The sequence below is a fragment of the Fukomys damarensis genome, unplaced genomic scaffold (assembly GCF_012274545.1).
Source record: "Fukomys damarensis isolate Sample0158 unplaced genomic scaffold, DMR_v1.0_HiC HiC_scaffold_30, whole genome shotgun sequence".
NCBI classification, from domain to species: domain Eukaryota; kingdom Metazoa; phylum Chordata; class Mammalia; order Rodentia; family Bathyergidae; genus Fukomys; species Fukomys damarensis.
In genome coordinates this window covers 23302382-23322058 of record NW_022900942.1, presented here as the reverse complement: position 1 = coordinate 23322058, position 19677 = coordinate 23302382, and the positions used below count along the sequence as shown (strand labels likewise).

General features: G+C 36.4%; 1 protein-coding gene across 7 annotated transcripts in view; it reads left to right on the top strand.

Annotated features, from left to right (window-relative positions):
* The window catches only part of Zcchc2 (zinc finger CCHC-type containing 2), a 52103-nt gene that overhangs the window by 16361 nt on the left and 16065 nt on the right, over positions 1–19677 (top strand). For all 7 annotated transcript variants that reach the window (XR_784381.3, XR_784384.3, XR_784385.3 and 4 more), the window contains exons 5-11: positions 2702–2814; positions 8591–8685; positions 10130–10213; positions 11780–11837; positions 14331–14466; positions 15960–16024; positions 16384–16478. Coding sequence is in view for 1 of the 7 variants with exons in the window: in XM_010644875.3 (XP_010643177.1) it covers positions 2702–2814; positions 8591–8685; positions 10130–10213; positions 11780–11837; positions 14331–14466; positions 15960–16024; positions 16384–16478 (646 nt within the window). In the remaining 6 variants the exon portion in view is untranslated. The remainder of the gene's footprint in view (positions 1–2701; positions 2815–8590; positions 8686–10129; positions 10214–11779; positions 11838–14330; positions 14467–15959; positions 16025–16383; positions 16479–19677) is intronic.

The window sequence follows — 19677 nt, the reverse complement described above, 5'->3', positions numbered from 1 at the left end:
GTTTCTTTCATTAGACTGTGTTAAAAAGTACAAGTAGAGATAAATGATTAATAAATTACTGTTTCTCAGCTTTTTTTTTAGGTGGTGGTGGTGGTGGTACTGGGGATTGAACCTAGGATTTTCACAGAGTTGCTCAATTGCCCAGGCAGTGTTCAGATTTGCAGTCCTCGTGTGTCCTCCTCCCAGAGTGCTGGGATTTCAGGCTGGCACTACTTTATCCAGCTTAATTATTGATAGGGAGATAAAGCAGAAAGTTTAGAAAAAAGAAAAAGTATAGTTAGTGAACCTATAGCATCTGAAATTTTCAGGCTAGTGCTGTTTTTTGTTGTTGTTGTTTTTTTTTTCCTTTGGTACCGAGGCATTGAACTCGGGTCCTTGCGCTTGCAAGGCAAGCAGCGGAACCACTGAGCTAAATCCCCGGCCCTAGTGCTGGTTTTTAAGTTGTCCACCCATCACTTTAAAATTTTTTATTTGGTTTATTGGTACATTTAGGTATACTTTATGATCACATTCATCATTGAGAATTTGTATCTGTACATGATATATCTTGATTCTTATTTTTCTCCCATTCCCCTTCAACCCCTCCAACCCTACCTATACACATAAGCTTTGTTTCCATTGTTTCCTTACCTTCAATTTTTTTTCTTCCCATCTTTCCTTTCCCTACCTCCCTAGTTCCCCTTCCCCTTTCAACATTTTCTTCCTATTTCAGAGTATCTGTTACACATTTTGGTCCTCATTTACACCTTCAGTTTCTCACACCAGAGAAACAATTTGGTATTTACACATATGTGTCCTATTTATTTCACTTATGAATAAATGCATGCCTCAAGGTGCATCCATTTAGCTATAAATGTCTCAAGTTTATCTTTATGGCTGAGTAGTACTCCATTTTATACGTGTGTGTGTGTGTGTGTGTGTGTATTAAAAAAACACCACATCTTCTTTATCAATTCTCCAGTGGATGCGCTTTTGGGCTGTTTCCAAGATTTAGCTATTACAAACTCTGCCATGATAAACATGGGTATACATGTATCACTGTGGTATGAGGCTTTTAGTTCTTTCAGCAACATACCCAGCAGGGAAATAGCAAGGTCAAATGGGAGCTGTAATCCTAGTTTTGAGGCATCTCTTCCCTGATTTCCACAGCTGCACCAGTCTACACTCCCTCCAACAGTGGAGGAGTGTTCCTTTTTCCCCACAGCCCCACCAGCATTTGTTCTTAGTTGATTTTTTGATAGCAGCCATTCGTTCTGGAGTGAGGTAGACGCTCAGCATTATTTTCATCTGCATCTCTTGAATGACCAGTAATGTTGAATATTTTTTCATATGTTTATTTTCTACTTCTACTTCATCTGAGAGATGTCTATTCATTTCAAATGCCCATTTTGAATTGGGTCTTTAAATTTGAGGGGTCTGATTTTTTTAAAGTTACATATGTTCTTTTTAGTTCATGTGTCTCCTATTAAATATGCAAGAGACTCTTTTTATTTATGGCTTTCAGGGACATACTACAGACTGCTTCTCTGAGGAAAATATAGTTTGAAATACTATCCCAAGTATTAGGTTACCTGGGTTTTTTTGGTGATCTCTCTAAATGAAATAACACCCAGAGATGACTTGAATAGTTCCATTTTCCTGTGGCTTATTTTAAGCCAAGCTGTCTCAGTTAAAGGTCAAGGACTTCTTCACTTACTTAAGTTAATGACCTGCCTTATGTAAAGATGGGGGTGAGTTTTGTTCTTGTTTCAAAAGGCCTTGTGTCTTCTATGACCCACCAGCCCAGACAGTTTGATACGGGAGAAGATGGTGGGAGGAGTTGGCTCGTGAGTACTTGCTTCTATCTGCTGGACTCATTCGTAGTAATAGAATATTGACAGGGAAAAAGAGTAGCTCCATTCCTACCAGGAGCCATCATTGAGACAGCACACCCCATCGGAGGGAATAAGCTCCTGACTAGCATTCTGATTGAGGAAATTAAGCATGCAGGGCTGTACCATCCCACCTCCAAGTATACTTTTGAAAATCTCTTTACCTATTTCTACCTCTCTTGTCTCTTGATAGCATAAATTTATTAAAGTTTAAGGGGAAGTAATCATGAGCAGCCATCATTTGGGTCAGGAAACAACAAACTCTTGTTTCCCTTCTTTCTTCTGTTGGCTTTCTGTGACACAGTTCTAATGCTGGAATAGCCACCTCCTTGTCATCTCACTGTAGGATCAGTGAGAGAGCACACAGCCCACCCCTACCTTGTGGCCTGGCTTCCAGGCAGTCCTTTCTCTTACTCGAAAGATACAAAACTGAAACTATAAAGGTGGAGATAACACTTTAAAGAGTACTGTTCCAAGATACAAATAATACCAGCTGTGCTACGCAAAATGTTCAATTTAACTTGAACCCAATGTAGGTGTCATTGCAGTATGACTGTAAGTGTGCGGTCCATGCAGATGTATGCCAGAAGTGCAGTATATGAAGGGTTACAGGGTTCCTGTGCGTCATGGCAAGCCCTGAGGTATCCCCAAAGGGAAATGTGTTTCCTAGAGGAGTCTGTGGGGTCTCATGTGATAAAGGTTTGGAAGAGAAGCTGCTTTCAAATGATTTATGAGCAGAAGGCATTCGTCTTCATTTTGTGCATCTGTAACATTTGTTCCACTTGTCAGTAAGTGAGAAACTTAACATAGATACTGTTTTTCTTTTCTAGCTTCCAAAGGAATTGTCTTCAGAGACTTTTGACCAGACCATCTTAAGAGCCCTGAATCAGGGTTCCCTGAAAAGGGAGGAGCGGCGTCACTCTGACCTGGAGCCCATCCTAAGGTAATAGTTCTCCCTGACAGATGGCTGTGGATGCATAGGATAAGCTTTAAAGGGAGCACAGAGATTCTTTCCTGTGAATGCTTTAAAAGTGAACTTTTTATCCTGTGCTATTTAGTTCCAGGCTCACAGTGAAAATGTCAAACTCACTGTATTACTGTCTTTCAGTTCTCTAATATAAAATTTAGTTATTTCTAAAAGATGAAAATATTGAGAAAAACCTCTTATATTCTCCTTAAAAATTTACTGAGAAGCTCTTGCCCAAGAGCTCAACTTGGGAGATGTCTTAAGTTGTTAAGTGAGATGACCAGGCTGATGGATGGGAAGTGAAGGGAAGTGGCCCTTATTCACTGCCGTTCTCTTCTCTAGAGCCCAGTGCCAGATAAAGATGAGTCTTTGCCCTTGTGAGTTGTTGGAGGTGTGAGTAACATGAGAGTTAAATATGGTACTAGGGACACATAAATCCTGTCTTGAGTTCATTACCAAAGTTGCCCATGTGCCTACTGAGACAGGAAGAGATTGAATGTATGCACCAGGGGGTATCAGTGGTACAGTATAACCCCTTCAGAGGCAGGGTGGGTGTGGTATAGGTAAATTTACTTTTTCATGATGGGGATTTGAGGGATGTTTGTCTAGTGGCTTATATTTTCTGTAAGAGTTTTACATAAGATGGGTTAAATTGAGGCCAGGGGATCAAATGCTTGAGAGAAGAAGGGACTTAAAACTGTGTGGGGATCTAGAGGGCATCCTCATGAAGGAAAACTAGTAAGCTGGACAGGAAAAAATAAAGCTGGTTCCAGAACTGAATATGGACATGGAAGATTGACCTAAAGGTTGTTGTATGACACACATGAGGGAAATTGAGAAGAGAGTGACTGCATGACAGGTTCAAGGGAGTAAAAACACATGCGTGTTAACAGGGGTGTGAGGAGGTGAACACCTTCCACATGAATGGCTCTAAGGAATGCTGGAATCCAGGTTTTAGTAGAAGAAGGTACAGGCTCTAGTCCCTTTAAAAGTTTGAATGTTTGAGAAACCTTAGGAAGCACAGTGGAAAAGTTTAGAGGAGGAATGAGAGGAAAGCAGAGAACATTCCATGGATGAAACTAGAAGAGCAGGTGGGTGAAAGTACAAAATAATTGAATTTCTGAGCCCTTGTGCTGTTCAGACTTTTATGAACATATGTATCTCCTAGGGATCATGTTAAAATGTGCATCTTTATTCTGCAGAACTAGAGTGGGCTTGAGATTCTGCAATTCCAAAAAACTCCAGGGCATGTTGGTGGTCCAGAGCACTCATTGAGTAGCACAGCTTCAGCAGCTGGACGTTTGGATCCAGAAGTACTTTGAGAGAGTCCCACAGTGTGCTATGAGGAAAGGGTACTTGGAAGCATGAACCTGCTAGCATATCTGGGTTCATGAAAGGAGTTAGACTGCATGCAGCCTCTGGTGTATGGGAAGGAACAGAATGTGACTCTTGTGGACCGACAGGTTGCTATGTGCTATTCCTGGCCATACTGGTTATCAAGCTTAAATTCAGCCAGGCTCACATAAATAATTATTAATATCCTTGAAAATTTTGGGATATCAAAGAAGTTTTTTTTTTTTTTTAATAAGCAAAGGATACACTTAGCCCAACTTCAGACATTATAAAGTGTGACGACAGTCTCATTACTACTCTCTAGACTCTTATTATTTCATAAAGGCAGACAAGCTCTTTATTATTTTATGGTATAACATAAACCCTTTTATTTTCCCTCATGACTGGCTTTTTAACTATCTTACTGTAACCAACTTATATCAACGTTTAGATGTTTGTCTAATCAAATTACTATAGTAAAAATTCTTAAACATTTATCTTTGCATATAAATGGGAATTGGACTGTGAGATAAATGATTAGAAGTGTAACTATTCAAAGGTTGTCTGTATTTAAGTTTTATATTTACAGATAGCTTTCCATAGTAGATCCTCTCTCCAGAACTGATGTCAAAATTTAATTGCCATTTTAACTTGGTAGTACCAAACTATTAGATATTAACTGGTTAGCACAATGATAGTGGGATTCTGTGTACTTGCAGAATTTCTGTGTTCAGATTTCAGGTATGTGTGTATTTTATACTTGTAGTGACTAAGGGCTTAGTCTTTACACAGAAAGATTAAAGGAAATAACTTATGATGAAAAGAATCAAGTTATTAACCATATTTCTGAACATAGCTGTTAGGTTGTCCTTAGTTTTAAGAGGTAATAAAAGAGAAGATGAAGAGAGATATGCCTAAAGCATGGGACGTACGCTCAGTTTAACACATCCATATGTAATCCATATGTCTTACTGCCAGGTGTCTGAACCATCGGTGGTACATGGCTCACTGACCCATCTGGTGACATGGGACAATTCCATGGGTACTATAAGCTGCCCAGTAGAACAGTCATGCATGTACCAGTGGCTCAAGCAAGTGGGAATATGTTAATATCTGTAGTTCTATCCCTGGCTGACAGTGTGGCTACATCCCCTTGATCTCTTTAATAAACCACTAGAATTCTTTTTCTTGTTTGGTTTTTTGCCCACAGTTTTTCATTTCCTTTAATCATGAAATTTACTTCATTACTCCAAATGAAATTAGGATTTAAATAACTTTTTCACACAATGAATTCTTTTCTGTATTGTTGATTTCCTGTGTGATACTTCATCCTACATTCCTAAGTTAATATGTTTCTGGGTTTCTTGTTCCATCAGTCTGTCATTTTTGTTTCAGTATCACATTTCAATTATTAGAGCTTTATAGTTTATCAAGTATTAAATAAATGTGTGTTTTTTTCTGGTTCTGATTCTAAAATACTCTTGCACATTCCCAGATACTTATTCTTCAACTTAAATAATTATTTTAAAACTTGACACATATATACATAATCTAGGAGATATGTTGACTGCCTGGTTCAAGTCTTAGTAGTACCAGTGACTGCTATCTTTGTGTGACTGTCATTTAAAAAAAAAAAAATCACTGCTGGCTCCTCTCCTCTTTCCTCTGGTCCCTTCTGAACAGTTAAGTCCTGCCGAGGACAGAGCAAGTTATGCACCAGTATCAGGAAGGGAGGATGTGCCCTGTGAGCTGGAGAAGGCACATAAGAGGCATGGGAAAGCCATTGACTTCCGGGCTATGATGAGAGAGACCTGGCACAAGTGTCAAGAGCATAAGGGTGAGGAGGGCAGATGTGTGAAGGGATGGCCTTGCAGGGCACTGGCGCTCAAGTGGGGATCAGAGGGATGTCCATGTAAGTGTTGGAAGAGAGTAGTGCTGATGGTGAAAATGGATTTGAGTAAATGTTTAAATATATTAAGAATAGTGAGAATAAGCTTACTTTTTTTTCTGGAGAAAAGTTCTTATTGGAAAAAGTGAAAACCAGAATGAACCCTGGATGGAGTGTCTGATTAGAAAAATGTGGTTGTGTATATGTGTGTTCACATACTCATTCCCCAGCTCTGTTCATTGAAAGGGTCCAGAAACAGCAACACTCTAGTAACTGGTGCTCAGATCTCAACTTCTGTATACCATTCTCCACTAAATGGAACTGGGGCCTAATTGAGCAATAATTTGATTTGGGGGCCTGGGCAGGAAATATACAAGATGGGCCTGTTGTGCCTGAAAGCATCAAAGTACTTAAAGAATGATATGGCGGGCCAGGAATGCAGCTTAACAGTACAGTGCCAGCCTGGCAAGTTCATGGCTCTGAGTTTAATTCCTGATGCCAGAAAAAGGGTGAGAGGGCTGGGGATTTAGCTCAGTGGCACCATGCCTGTCTTGCAAGTCCAAGGTCCTGAGTTCAATCTCCAGTACCAGAAAAAAAAGAATGATACAGCTTTGTCACAAGGACACAGGACCAGCTTGAAGGTACTGTTGAGTTACTGGATCTGGGACAAATAGAACATCACAACAAGTAACAATAGAAACTATGAGTCCACATTGACATAAATACTAAATTGATTGAATGTGTGATGAGTAAGGTATTGACATTTTTAAAGACTTTTCTCACAACTTTCCCACAAAATTATTCTTTTAAATATAAAGGGAGAAAGCAACTTTAGAGTAGAGAAGCCTGACAGGTGCCACTTTAATCAAGTAAAGTGAACTGAATCAGTCAAAGTTGTGTACTACACAATCTGCTGCTGCAAAAGAACACAACCTCACTATTTTGATAGTTCTTCCTGAATCTAATCAGACATACCTTTCTGGAAAATATCCCACACAGTGCCTGGCCTGTTCTCTTACACCTAGAAGAGCCACAGAAAGGCTGAGAAGTAGAGACCTGTAGCAGCTGATAGCCACACAGGATTCTGAGCTGGGCCTTTACAAGAAAAAGGCTACTTTGGAGTTAGTTTGCAAAACTTCACTGGGAGCCAGAGGATTAAAAGAGAAAGATTGAGCAAAATTAATTTCCTGATAGTGATTATAGGAAAATGACTTCCTAGGAAGTGCTCACTGATGTTTTCCTGGATGTTGAGGCAGCAGGCCAGCTATTTATGATTTATGAAAAAGCATTCTTTGTACTATATGTAAACTCTTATGTAAACTTGAGATTTTTCAGAAGAAAAAAGTAATTTTCACAAGGAACCACTTTTAGAAATTCAACTCTTAACTAGAAGTACAATTAAAATTAAAGCATGTCCCTCTTTTGTGTTCTCAGCAATGATACTATTTTGCTTCTTTTCATTAAATGTCTTGGGACAGGACAACACACATGTAAATGTAAAGCAGTCACTCCCCCCCCCCAACTTTTTTTGCTACATAATCCATTTTTAGCTGAACTGTAATTAAATTAGTATATTTTGTGGCCATTTTAGTTGTTTCTAAATATGTTTAAACTACTACATAAATAAAATACTCCAGGAATCAGGGGTATGTTTCTTAACACATTTAGATATATTTACCTGTAAGATAAATTTATAAAATTAAACTTGCTTGTCTAGCCTGGCAGGGTGATGCACACCTGTAGTCCCAGGACTCAGGAGACTGAGACAGGAGGATTGCAATGAATTCGAGGCCAGCCTGGGCTACATAATGAGTTCAAGCCAACCTGAACTATAGAACAAGACCCTGTCTGAAAAAAAAAAAATGAAAAAACCAAAACAAACTGGTTTGTCCAAAAGTCATATTTTTTTTTTTTATTATTATTATTTTTTGGGGTACCGGGGATTGAACTCGGGTCCTTGCGCTTGCAAGGCAGGCCACCGAACCGCTGAGCTAAATCCCCGGCCCCATATATTTTTAATATGCAATATTTCTAACGTATTTCTGAAGAAATAATAGCCAGTTATACCCTCAGAAGAAGCCAGAGAATTTGTATGTTCAACACCTAGGCAGTTGGCCGTATGACTATTTATACATATTGAATCTTAGAACCCTGAGGACTGGTAATATTTCTTAGGAATTTGAAACTGAAAAGCTAAATAATTTGTTGAGGGTAATTTAACTCATAAGTGGATAGAATGGGGTTCAGATCTTGGTAAATGCTTCATGACACAAGGTCTAACTATATGCTCAAGATCCACTTTTTAAGTGCCATTGTAGGAAAGATCTCCAGTTGGAATCTTTGGACTCTTTTAATCAGAGTAATAAAATATAAGGAAAAATTATTCTCAAAGATAAAACAAAAAGAAAATAGATTAGAAAATAATACTCTCTTCCTTCGGAGCAATTTTTTTTCCTGTGCCTGAATGAAACAGTCACTTGACTATGTGGATGTATATTCTAGAAATTAACAAATTTTTCTTTTTACCTGCAGGCAGCTATTTTCAACTTCATCACAAGCTTTCCTACAGAGTCAGAAAGTACACAGCTTTTTTCGGTCTATATCATCTGATTCTCTACACAGTCTCAGTAAGCATCCTTTGTTCCTCTGCAGAAATTTGGGTTTTTTATCTTTGCTTGTTTTTTGTGCTTTATCCTGTGTTCTTGTAGTTAAAAGTTAGAAATTGTAGTTAAATAATTAAGAAATACTTGTCATTTTAAATGAATTTTTATGTGGCGCTTTTAAAGAGTAATGTGTAACAGTAATATAACAAAACAGACTGATGTAGTAGCAAATTCTAAGAATCTCTGAAACTCTGGGACATGCTCGATCCTTCAGATCCTGCTGGCATACAGGTTGGGGATACGTGGCACTGATTTGCAGTGTGCCTTAAATGTTTTGAATATAATTAGCAATTAGGATTTAAAAAAGAACTTTTTTAATGGCTGGTTGACTAAGGCAAGGTATACAGTTCCATCGTTAAATTTATTCCTGAATAGTCATAATAGCGTGGTCATTCTAGAACATAATATATATTATTTTATTATTATTTTTTTAACAATCAGTCCTTTCTCCCTGAACCAGGTATAAGTACTTTTTAATAAATATTTATCAGTAGCATATGTTTAATTCTAAAAAGGCATTAAAACAAAGTTTAAACTTTCAGCTCACATTAACAGGCTGCCTAGGAAAACACCTACATAGGAATGCATCTATAAATATGGAAAAGCTCATCTTGAGAGCTTGGTAATGCTTATATTGCATAAAGCAATGCTAAAGAGATTGGCAGATTTTGTTTTAAGGTTGTAAGATTAAAATATTGTTGTGGAAAGCCTTGTAGTACAATCTGAGTTGTTTTACCAACGAACATTTTGTTGTCAAGGTTCATTTGCACAAGTTGTTGTTTTGAAAAATTGATTACCTTTTTGTTTTATTGGAACAGAAGGCAATATTTCATATCCTTACAGCCAACTCTGAAAAAAGAAATTTTAAATTCCTAAATGACTTAAGATGTTGAACTCTAGAATCCATTGCTATCAGAATGTCTTCTGTGGGCTAGTACTGGCCTATAAATTGTCACTGCTCTGTACTGGAACAGAAATTCAGAGTATATAGAGAAAGCCTTGTAGTAATTTAGTATCACCACAGTATAGTTATTTCGTTTTATAAAAGTGACAATGCACAGTGAACTGGAGATTTAAAAAAAAATGTCCTTAGTCACCATAAGTCTGTGAGAGGCACCCCTTGTCCACTTAGCTTGTGTGGCATATGAACACATTAAGATTGATAGATGAGCTGTGATTCATTCAGGTTGTATGGTTCTTGAGGGACTAGCTGGACCTTCACCTACTTCATAGTTCAGTGCTATGTTCTATGTTGTCTTGCTTTTTTAAAGGTTCTAACTAGTAGAAATATTCTCACTACTAACCCTTCATTCTCATCTTCCTTGGTGAGGAATAATCATTACATTTTCTTTATCTTGGTATTATAATTCTCCTATAAAAATTAATGGTGTTGAATTATTTCCTACAGATAACTTACAGTCTTCTCTCAAAACTTCTAAGATATTAGAACATTTAAAAGAAGACAGCTCAGAAGCTTCAAGTCAAGAAGAAGGTAAATGTGGTTTTAATAGAATAAGACAAAGGGTGGAGCAGATTAAGGAGCCTAGAGACAGAAATGAGAATTGGGATATGACAAAGGTGGTATTGCAAAGATCAGACTGTTCACTGAATAACATTGGCACAATTGACTTTCCTTATGAATATATATAATTAGATTCCTACTTACATCATGCACAGAAGTTTTAAGTGATTAATTACTTAATTATAAGACATAACATTTTAACTTAAATGTCAATCTGGGAAGAGAAGACTTTCCTGGGCAAGGCAGAACATGGCCGTATCTCACTAATCTAAAACAGCATCCTGACAAAAGAAGCCATGAAATTAGAAGACAATTCACAGAGCAGATGATATTAGCAGAATATTTACAGATAAAAGACTATAGGCTGACTATAAGGGAGACTTCTAAAAATTAATATCATCCTAACAGAAATACGGACAAAACATATATAGAGAAATTTCATAGAAGATGACAACTGAACAGTAATTAAACAGCATGCACCCTCACTAGTTATAGAGAAAATGCAAATGAATACAGTAAGATGTTTCACACACATCAGATTGGCAAAACATTGTCAAGTCTGACATTTAGCAAGCATGTGAAGCAAAGGAAACTCTTGAACCCCATCAGCAGATGGATATATAAATGAGTATGACAGTTTTGGACAGAAATTTGGCACAAGGTAGTAGAGTTGGAGATAATTTTGTGCTGCTGTCCTGTGATTCTGCATTGATGAAACTTGTTCATGGTAGCAGTGTTTGTAAGAGCAAATACCAGAAAATTACCTTTATGTTCAAATGTCAGTGAATTTATAATTTATAAGTGAATTTATAAGAATTTATAAGTTTATATATGCTTTTGAATACACGTAAATGAGTAGTAAAATAGGACTTTTCACTAGATTGTTTCAACAGGTTAGGTCCTAGTTAACCTCTGTAGAGGGAGGAACATGAATAAAATGGTGGGAGACCCTCAGTCATATCTAAATATTTTATTTGTTTAAAAAGAGCTACCAAGCCAGGTATGGTGTCTCATGCCTGTAATCCCAGCACTTGGGAGGCTGAGGCAGGAGGATCACTGCAAGTTTGAGACCAGCCTGGCCTACACAGTGAGTTCCAGAGCAGTCTGAACTACATAGTGAGACCCTGTCTCAAAAAACAACAAGAAAAAGAGCTACCAAAGAGAAGTCTCTGATCTGGGTATTATGTGGGCATTTGTTATTTTAATAGAATTTTTAAAGTATTTGAAACATTTCATTTTCCAGTGATTTAAAAGACAGAGTTCCACCTGAAATTGAATGTTGTATTTGCAGTGGCGTGCACATAGTCTTGGACAAGATTGATTATTATTAGATGAAACACATTTGAGAGGTTAATTTAAGGTAAATCAGTAGCTTTTTATGTCTTTGAAAATTCCTTCTTTAAGGGTATGTATTTTTCTGTGCTGGGAAGTGCTCAGCAGTGCCAGTGTTTTGACGTCATTTGAAGCATCAACCCTCTAGCTATGTGCTGTGCTATTTATTGTAGTAAACTAATTACTTTTTTTCTTATACTCTAGATATGTTACAGCATACCATAATCCACAAGAAACATACTGGGAAAAGTCCCATTGTGAAGTAGGTATCTAATTTTTGAAATGTAAATAACTTTGTATGCTTTTAAGTCAATGTAACATGTAAGTTACTGATATATTTAGCTGTAATTCTTCTGTTTTCCCCACTTGCTGAATTTCCTTTCGTCTCCTTTCTTTCCGCCTTTTAGACTGTTTCTCTCTTCTGTTAGCCATGATAGTTAGTACCTTATTTTTCTATTCCGGTTGTTACACTAGAGCAGTGGTGGCAAACCTGTGGCACTCATGCCACAGCAGCCTGTTTGTATCATTGAAAGCTTTGAAAGCGTCACCATTGCTGCCCTAGAGATTTTAATGTAGGTCTTTGATTTATTAATGCCTGTACTAATTAGTGCTTCTAGCATTTCCCAAGTTTAGGATTTTAGATTGCTATAATCCCATTTACCTTTTCCTGAGTTATAAATTGTAGCCATCATGCTTCTTCATAGTTTTAAACTTCATGAAACCATTGTTCAATATTCATTTATATTTTATCATTCCTTTGCTTTTCATTCCTTCCTATGTCATTAAGCATCCACTTATGATTATTTATCTTCTAATAGAAGAACACCGAATGTGAATGTAATTTTAATCTGAAAATTGCCTTCATGTTTGAAAGCTATTTTTGCTGGATATGGGATCCTAGGTTGGCACTTACTGTTAGCTCTTTGAAAGTAGTTTTCATTGTCCTTTGGTCATTGACCTTTGATCCCTTGTGTTGTATCCTTTCAGTCTACCTCTGATTTCTTCTGTAGTTAACAAAAAACCATTCATACGATTTTTGATTCATATCACATTAGTATTGTTTCCCTCACCCATATGTCACAAAACTTTTCCACTGGCCTTTGCAAATTCTATAGCCTACTTTCTACCTTTTAATAGATAATTCTAGGAGGTACTAGCAGCTTTAAGCCCCTTTGGCTTATTCGGGCAACCTCTTTGGTTTCTATTCCTTTGCTCCTACTGTCTGTGACCACCTCTCAAATTTATGTTATTTTAGACCATGGATGTCCAACTTTTTGGCTTACATAGGCCATACTGAGTAGAGAGGAATTGTCTTGAGCCACATACAGAATATATAATTAATGTATATAAGTAACAAAATTTCCTTTTGTTAATATTTTGACTTAAGTTATTTTAATAATTAGTAAGAAAATTTATATGTCTGCTTAATAGCAGTAAACTCCTGCCTTCATAGGTGCATAAATGTATGTGGATAGATTAAAATACTATTATTGATATTCACTGTGTTTTATTCACCAAGTCCCAGGAGTGCCTGTTACACTTGATGCATCTAGGTTTCCATTTAACTGTGTGGCAGAGTTAGAGCTTCACTGCACCCTCCCTTACACATTGTTCACTTATCTCCTATGCATTTCACTCCTGAATTATGAAAAATATCAGTAAAATCTATATAACAGTAAAAGTTTATGGTCTGGTGGAGCCACATTACTTGCTGTCTATGGCTACCTGTCGCTCATGGCCTGCAGGTTGGACTTGTCTGTTCTAGATTCCTGCTTTTGAGAGGAACTCAAGCAATGGCAATCTGGCTGCTATTTTTAGTCAGTCTTATTGTAAGATTTGAAGGTAATGTGTTTTTGCCTCTGATTGCTTTAAAGTTTTTCTCATTGTCTGGTTTTGTACAATTCTCCGATGGTATGCTTTGTGCTTGCAAGGCAGGCTCAGTGCCACTGAGCTAAATCCCCCACCTTGAATTCTGCTTCTTGAATTTGTAGTTTTGTATCTTTTGATTTTGGAAAATTCAGCTTTTATCTCTTCAAATAATGCTTTTTCTCTCTTCTCTTGATCTATCTTCCAAGAGTTATAAGTTTTTAATATATAAGACTGTTCATTACGTCTCACATACAAAAAACAAAACCTTTGATTGGTTTCCATATTTTCTCTTCTAGTGTTTTTGTGTATTTTCTTCTAACCAAAATTTCCTCCATGCTAATTTTCTTAATCTATTTCTTATGCATTGGCTTCTTAATATTAGTTTTACAGTTATAGGATTAAATTTGGTTCTTTTTTATATTTCCCAGTACTCTTCCAAAATTTCCAGTCATGTTGTATTGATTGACCATGTTTAGACTATTACCTGAAAGTTCATATCCAGTAACTTCATAGTTTGGATTCTCACTGGGCTTCTGTTCTTGTAGGCTATTTCTTTGGGTTTTCAGTCACTTTATCCTATGCCATCATGTACCTGTTTATACAGAGTATAACAGTTCTCTACAGATACAGGGTTGTGTAGCCTGCTTGTTTCCAGCTGCTGGCTGCAGGGTGACCTCTTTTGCAGTCTTTCAAGGCAGAGTACACATTTATTTCTGTACTCTTTAGAGGCACCTATTTATGATAAATTAGATGTGTACTTGTTTATTTCTCAGTTACTTTAGACCTATCACTAGGCATTAAAAAAAAAAAAACAACCCTCTTTGATACAGCAGGTTAAAATATTGAGGACAGATTGTCACACTTTCATAAACTTTCCTCTTGATAGCAATATTGGTACGAGCTGTTCTCCATTAGATGGGCTTACCGTGCAATATTCTGAACAGAATGGAATTGTGAATTGGAGGAAGCAAAACTGCACCGCCATTCAGCATGCAGAGCACTGTATGACCTTGGCTGACCAGGTGTGAGGGATTTTGTTTTGATGCTGTATCGTTAAAGCATTGCATCTCTGTATATTTTTTGTTGTTGTTTTAAAAATGAATGACTGTTTCATTGTTGGACTTTCTCTTTGTATATATGATCTAAGCTCTTCTGAGACCCAAAAAAGTGCATTTATAAACTTTTATTGCTCATATGAAATTAATACACTCCATATGACATTCAAAATGCTTATTCTAACTCCAGAGTACATTAAATTGTTAATGCACAATTTTTCATGGTCTTGAAGAATTATTCACATTTCAGTCACTATCTTACTATGGGTAATGTGAATTTTCAAACTTGACATTTCTGAATATAGTTAGGAAATATTGTTTTCTTAGGAATTGCATGTGATCAGAGAGCACACTGCTCTCAAGTATGTTCAGCGTAATAAGCCACCACATCCAGATAGGATGGGGAAGGGGGCAGTATACACATTGTAATGTGAAGTAAACCTTGTTCTAGCTAGAAAATTTATTTGTTGACCTAATTCTATTTCTGTTACACTCAGATCCAAATGTTAACTCATCAGGGAATGTATTTTTAAGAAGTAAAGTACATTTTGAGAAATATAAAATGTCTCAGTCTTACTTAATAGCCTCTTTTAAAATACCATCTGATTGTATTCTTCCTCCCCATTCCAATGCCCACAGTTGTTCTCCTTAGAGTTGAAAAAAATTGTCAGTTTTATCAAATTGAACTTAAAGAGGATGCTAATAAGTATAGCAAATATTAGTTACTTGATTATGTTTTATTTTGTATGGCAGTCCCAGCTTTTTAATCTATGGGGGATATATTTCAGGACCTTCAGCAGATGCCTGAAACCACAGATAGTATTGAACCCTATTTAAGCTATGTTTTTTTCATATGTGTATGTATGTGTATATATATACACATATACACATATACACACACATATATACATATACGTACACACACACACATACACATACACCTATGCTAATAATAGAACAATTATAACAATATTCTATTAAATGTTATATGAATGTGGCCTCACCCCACCCTCTGCTATGGAGCTAGTATCAAATACGGCATAGAAACACTGAACAAAAGGATAACTTGTCTAGTTGGTGGAATGGAATGGTTGAGCATGAGATTTCATCATGGGACTCAAAGTAGCAATTTTAAAGTTAGGAAATGTTTATTTCTGGAATTTTCCATCAGTATTTTTGGACCATATTGATCATGGAAGTGAAACTGCAGATAAATGGGGACTACTTAGTAATTTCATTTTAAATGAAAAGCTAGATATTTTTAAAATATCAGTGTTAAGGTAATTGTCACCAAATATGTAAATTTTGATGGTTCTGGTGACTCCAAAAATACGTTGTTAATCAAAATATGTTAAACTACACCTAGAAAATATTTTAATGTTTGGTATAAAAATAAAAGGATACCTACATCAGTATGATTTAGCGTTGGTCTCTTTGATTTGTCTTTTCCTTTCTACTAGCATCCTGCTGAAAAACGGAGCTTATCTTCAATAAATAAGAAGAAAGGAAAGCCACAAATGGAAAAGTAAGTTCAATTTAGTATTTTCAGTATTAGAAATTTATAAGGAAATATAGCATGTAGCATTGGATTATGAACCCATACAGTTTTTGTGTGGTAAATATAATTTCTATTCTTTTTGTGATTTTTATTCTGGGCTTGAAAATATCATTGTATGCAGATGATACAAGTAAAGCTATTATCAAATACTTCATTGAGTTTGGAGTGTCAGAATTTTCAGAAATGTATCTCATGTAGATTTTTTCCTTACTAAAATTTTTTAAATTATAAAATACCTTATGAGGAATTTTAGAAATATTGTGTTTAGTAATAATGTGTTTTGTAGGGACTCTTGTACATGTTGGTAATGTGTGCATTTGGTTTAGGGAGAAAATTAAGAAAACTGACAACAGACTGAATAGTAGAATAAATGGTATTAGACTCTCCACTCCTCAACATACCCATGGTGGTACAGTGAAAGGTAAGAAAGTTTGTTTTTTTTCAAATATGCATCATCTAGAGATATTCAACAGAATATTTACTATGTTAGTAGGTGGTGAGATATATTGCCAAATCCTCTATTATTTTCATGTGCATTGATGTGTACAGCAGTTTCCAAATTAGACAATTCTGAAATGAATGGAGTTTAGGGACTATAAATTGGCCATCAGGGTAGACATTTCCTTTCTCAGTTATGCTGAACCATTTTCCTTTTCTCTGCTGGTGGCAGTTGCCTAGGTTGTTTTCCTTTTAAGCCAGTCTCTCTACACCAGAGCAGAGGTCCCAAAGGTCATGGAGGGTCTTCACTACAACTTTGCAAGCTGCCTTCAGGGAAGTCAGCACATGTTCTTATAGAAGTCTTTTAGAAAATTGTTGACATTTTCGAGTTTTAATAACTGTCCTCTATGAGGCTTTGAGGGAAATTCTGACCCTCAGAGTTTTGTGAGCATGTTTAAGTTCAAGGTTCACTTAATTTCAGTGCCCCTTCTGCTTGTTCATTGATTACTTTTCTGTTTTATTTTTGTTATTAATAGTAAAGATAGAAAAAGTGAAAACTCACAGACTTCTAGAAGAATATTTTATGCATGTGTATTACCTGACACATTTACTGACTGATCCTAAAAACTAGAATTTTTTAATTTAAATTTTATATTATTAGTGCATTCAGTTGTGAGGCAGTATAAATAACCACGATGTATTTATTAAACGAGGAACATTTTTTAACTAGATATCTGTACAGAGAAACTGAATAGTGATGAAAGAAAAATGATTACATTTTCAATCTAAAATCATCTGGCCAACTTTTTGAAACAGCTATAAACTGGAGGTTAAATGACTTGGAGGGAAAAACCTATATTGTTTATATAAGGTTGCAACCCTAGGAGTATGTTGTAATACTCTACAGTCTGAAGTTTACTCTGGTGATGGTAACTAAAGTGGGGGCAAGAGCTAAATAAGGAAGGCGTAGATCTCCGTTGGTGGATGATTAGAAGTCACTCCTGGCAAGGCTCCCTATTTGTTTTCTTGCTCATTTTCCATCCTACTGTCAGATATGTCTTTGAAGAACATACTTAACCAGATCATTCCTGTCAAGTGTACGTGACCTGCCACAAGGAGACGCTGCCACTTATCTCACATCATTTGGCAGCTACAGCTCACCCAAGAAGTTTGTGGCTGTTTTTGCCTTTTTACCCTCCAATTTCTGAAAGAGAAGCATGTGCACTTCGACTAGAGAAAGCCATGGCTTTGGATCTTGGGTCCCTGTTTTCTTAAATGTGTGTCTTCTCTGAAGTTGTGGTTTTCTCATTTATAAACTGGAAATAGTACCTACATACCTCATCAGTATATAAGGTTAAATGTAATGACATATGAAAGCATTTTATTTGGAATGAGCACAGTATCTAGGTGTTCAGTAATTGAGTTTGTTTTCTCTGTGTTAAAAAGTTAGGAAAAAATGTACATTTTGTAGATCATTAAAAACTTTGTAACAACATACCAAACTCGTTTCTTTTCTGTGAGCCTTAACACCCAGGAAATGATAGGAGGACAGGGCATAGCCCCCATTTCTATGGCCATGTATTCAGCCATTCTCATTCCCCCAATCTCATGTCCCCCTTTGGGCCAACACATCCAAGCCCATCCCACTAATCCCCCTACCCAACTCACAAAAGACCTGGCTTAATAAACTGGACTTATACTCTCCTTTGGAGTTACTCTAGTAGGTCCTGCCCAGAACCCCCAAATTCAGGCTGGATATGTTCTTTATTGGGTCATCACCATTTACCTAATAATCTTAGGACTTCTGGATAAGCTAAACCTTTTTCCATTTGTCCTCAATATATGTCACTGATGAGTAAAATCTATGGATAAAATATGTTTTGGACAGCTTGTCTAATGTCAAATATAGCTCAGCTGTATTCCAACTCCAACTTAAAAAAACTATTTGAAATGCTGGAGGGGGTGTGGGAAAAAAGGAACCCCTCTCCACTGTTGGTGGTAGTATAGATTGGTGAAACCCCTGTGGAAATAAATCAGTGTGGAGATTCCTCAAAGAACTAAAACTCGGGGTTCCATTTCATCCAGCTGTTCCCCTTCTTGGAATCTTCCCGAAAGAATTAAAAGCATCATACCACATCAATATATGCACACCCATTTTTATTGTGGTACAATTTGTAATAGCTAAATCTTGGAAACAAGAGTATCCATCAACCAATGAATGGATAAAGAAGATGGAGGTTTTTTAATACAGTGGAGGACCATTCTGAAAGATGAGTCTGAGACATTTCTCACTAAATGGATACACCTTGAGACCATACTCTTAACTGAAAAAAATCCAACACATGTTTAAATACCACATTGTTTCTCTGATATGAGAAACCAAAAGTGGAAATAAGGACTAAAATGTACACTAGATATTGGGAAATGGAAAGAAAAATGAGAATGGGAACATGGGAGGGAGAGGGGGAGGGAAAGAAGGGTCAAGAAAATTGAAGGAAAAATGAAAAAAAAAGCTGTGCATGGTGGGGGGATGGGGGAAAAGCAGCAGCAAAATATATAATGTACTGGTACAAAGTCCCCATGACGTTATCAAGTATATCTAAAATGTACCAGTAAATGTTTTGCTTTAAAAAAAACTTTGTTAATTTCCCTTTGAAATATTAAGGTAGCAAGAAGGAATTTCCTTTAAGTATTCAGTTAACTTGAGATGTTTAATCAGTTCCTGTTACAAAATGTAGATTTTATGTCAGAACTGAAAGTATTAGGCCCTTCTGATTAGACAGTTCAGATCTTTGAGAAGTGCATACTTACGAAGATCTGTATTATTTTCTTTAAACTTAGTTTTTTTATTATTAAATTGTAACTTCTATTTTGAATGGGAATACATTATGTAGATCAAAATTATAGAAGTACTGGGCCAGGGATTTAGCTCAGTGGCACTGTGCCTGCCTTGCAAGCACAAGGTCCTGAGTTGGATCCCCAGTACCCCCCCCAAAAAAAAATTTCCAAAAGTGAAAAAAAACAAAACAAAATAAGGATACCTCACTGCCTTCCTTCAAATTGTCTTATTTTCAAGAAACAGTTTACTACTAGTCACCTGTATTTGCATTTTATTTTCTTTTAAAACTTTGACTTTGAAAGTGGTTTATGTATTACTGTGCATAATTACTGAGAACTCTTAC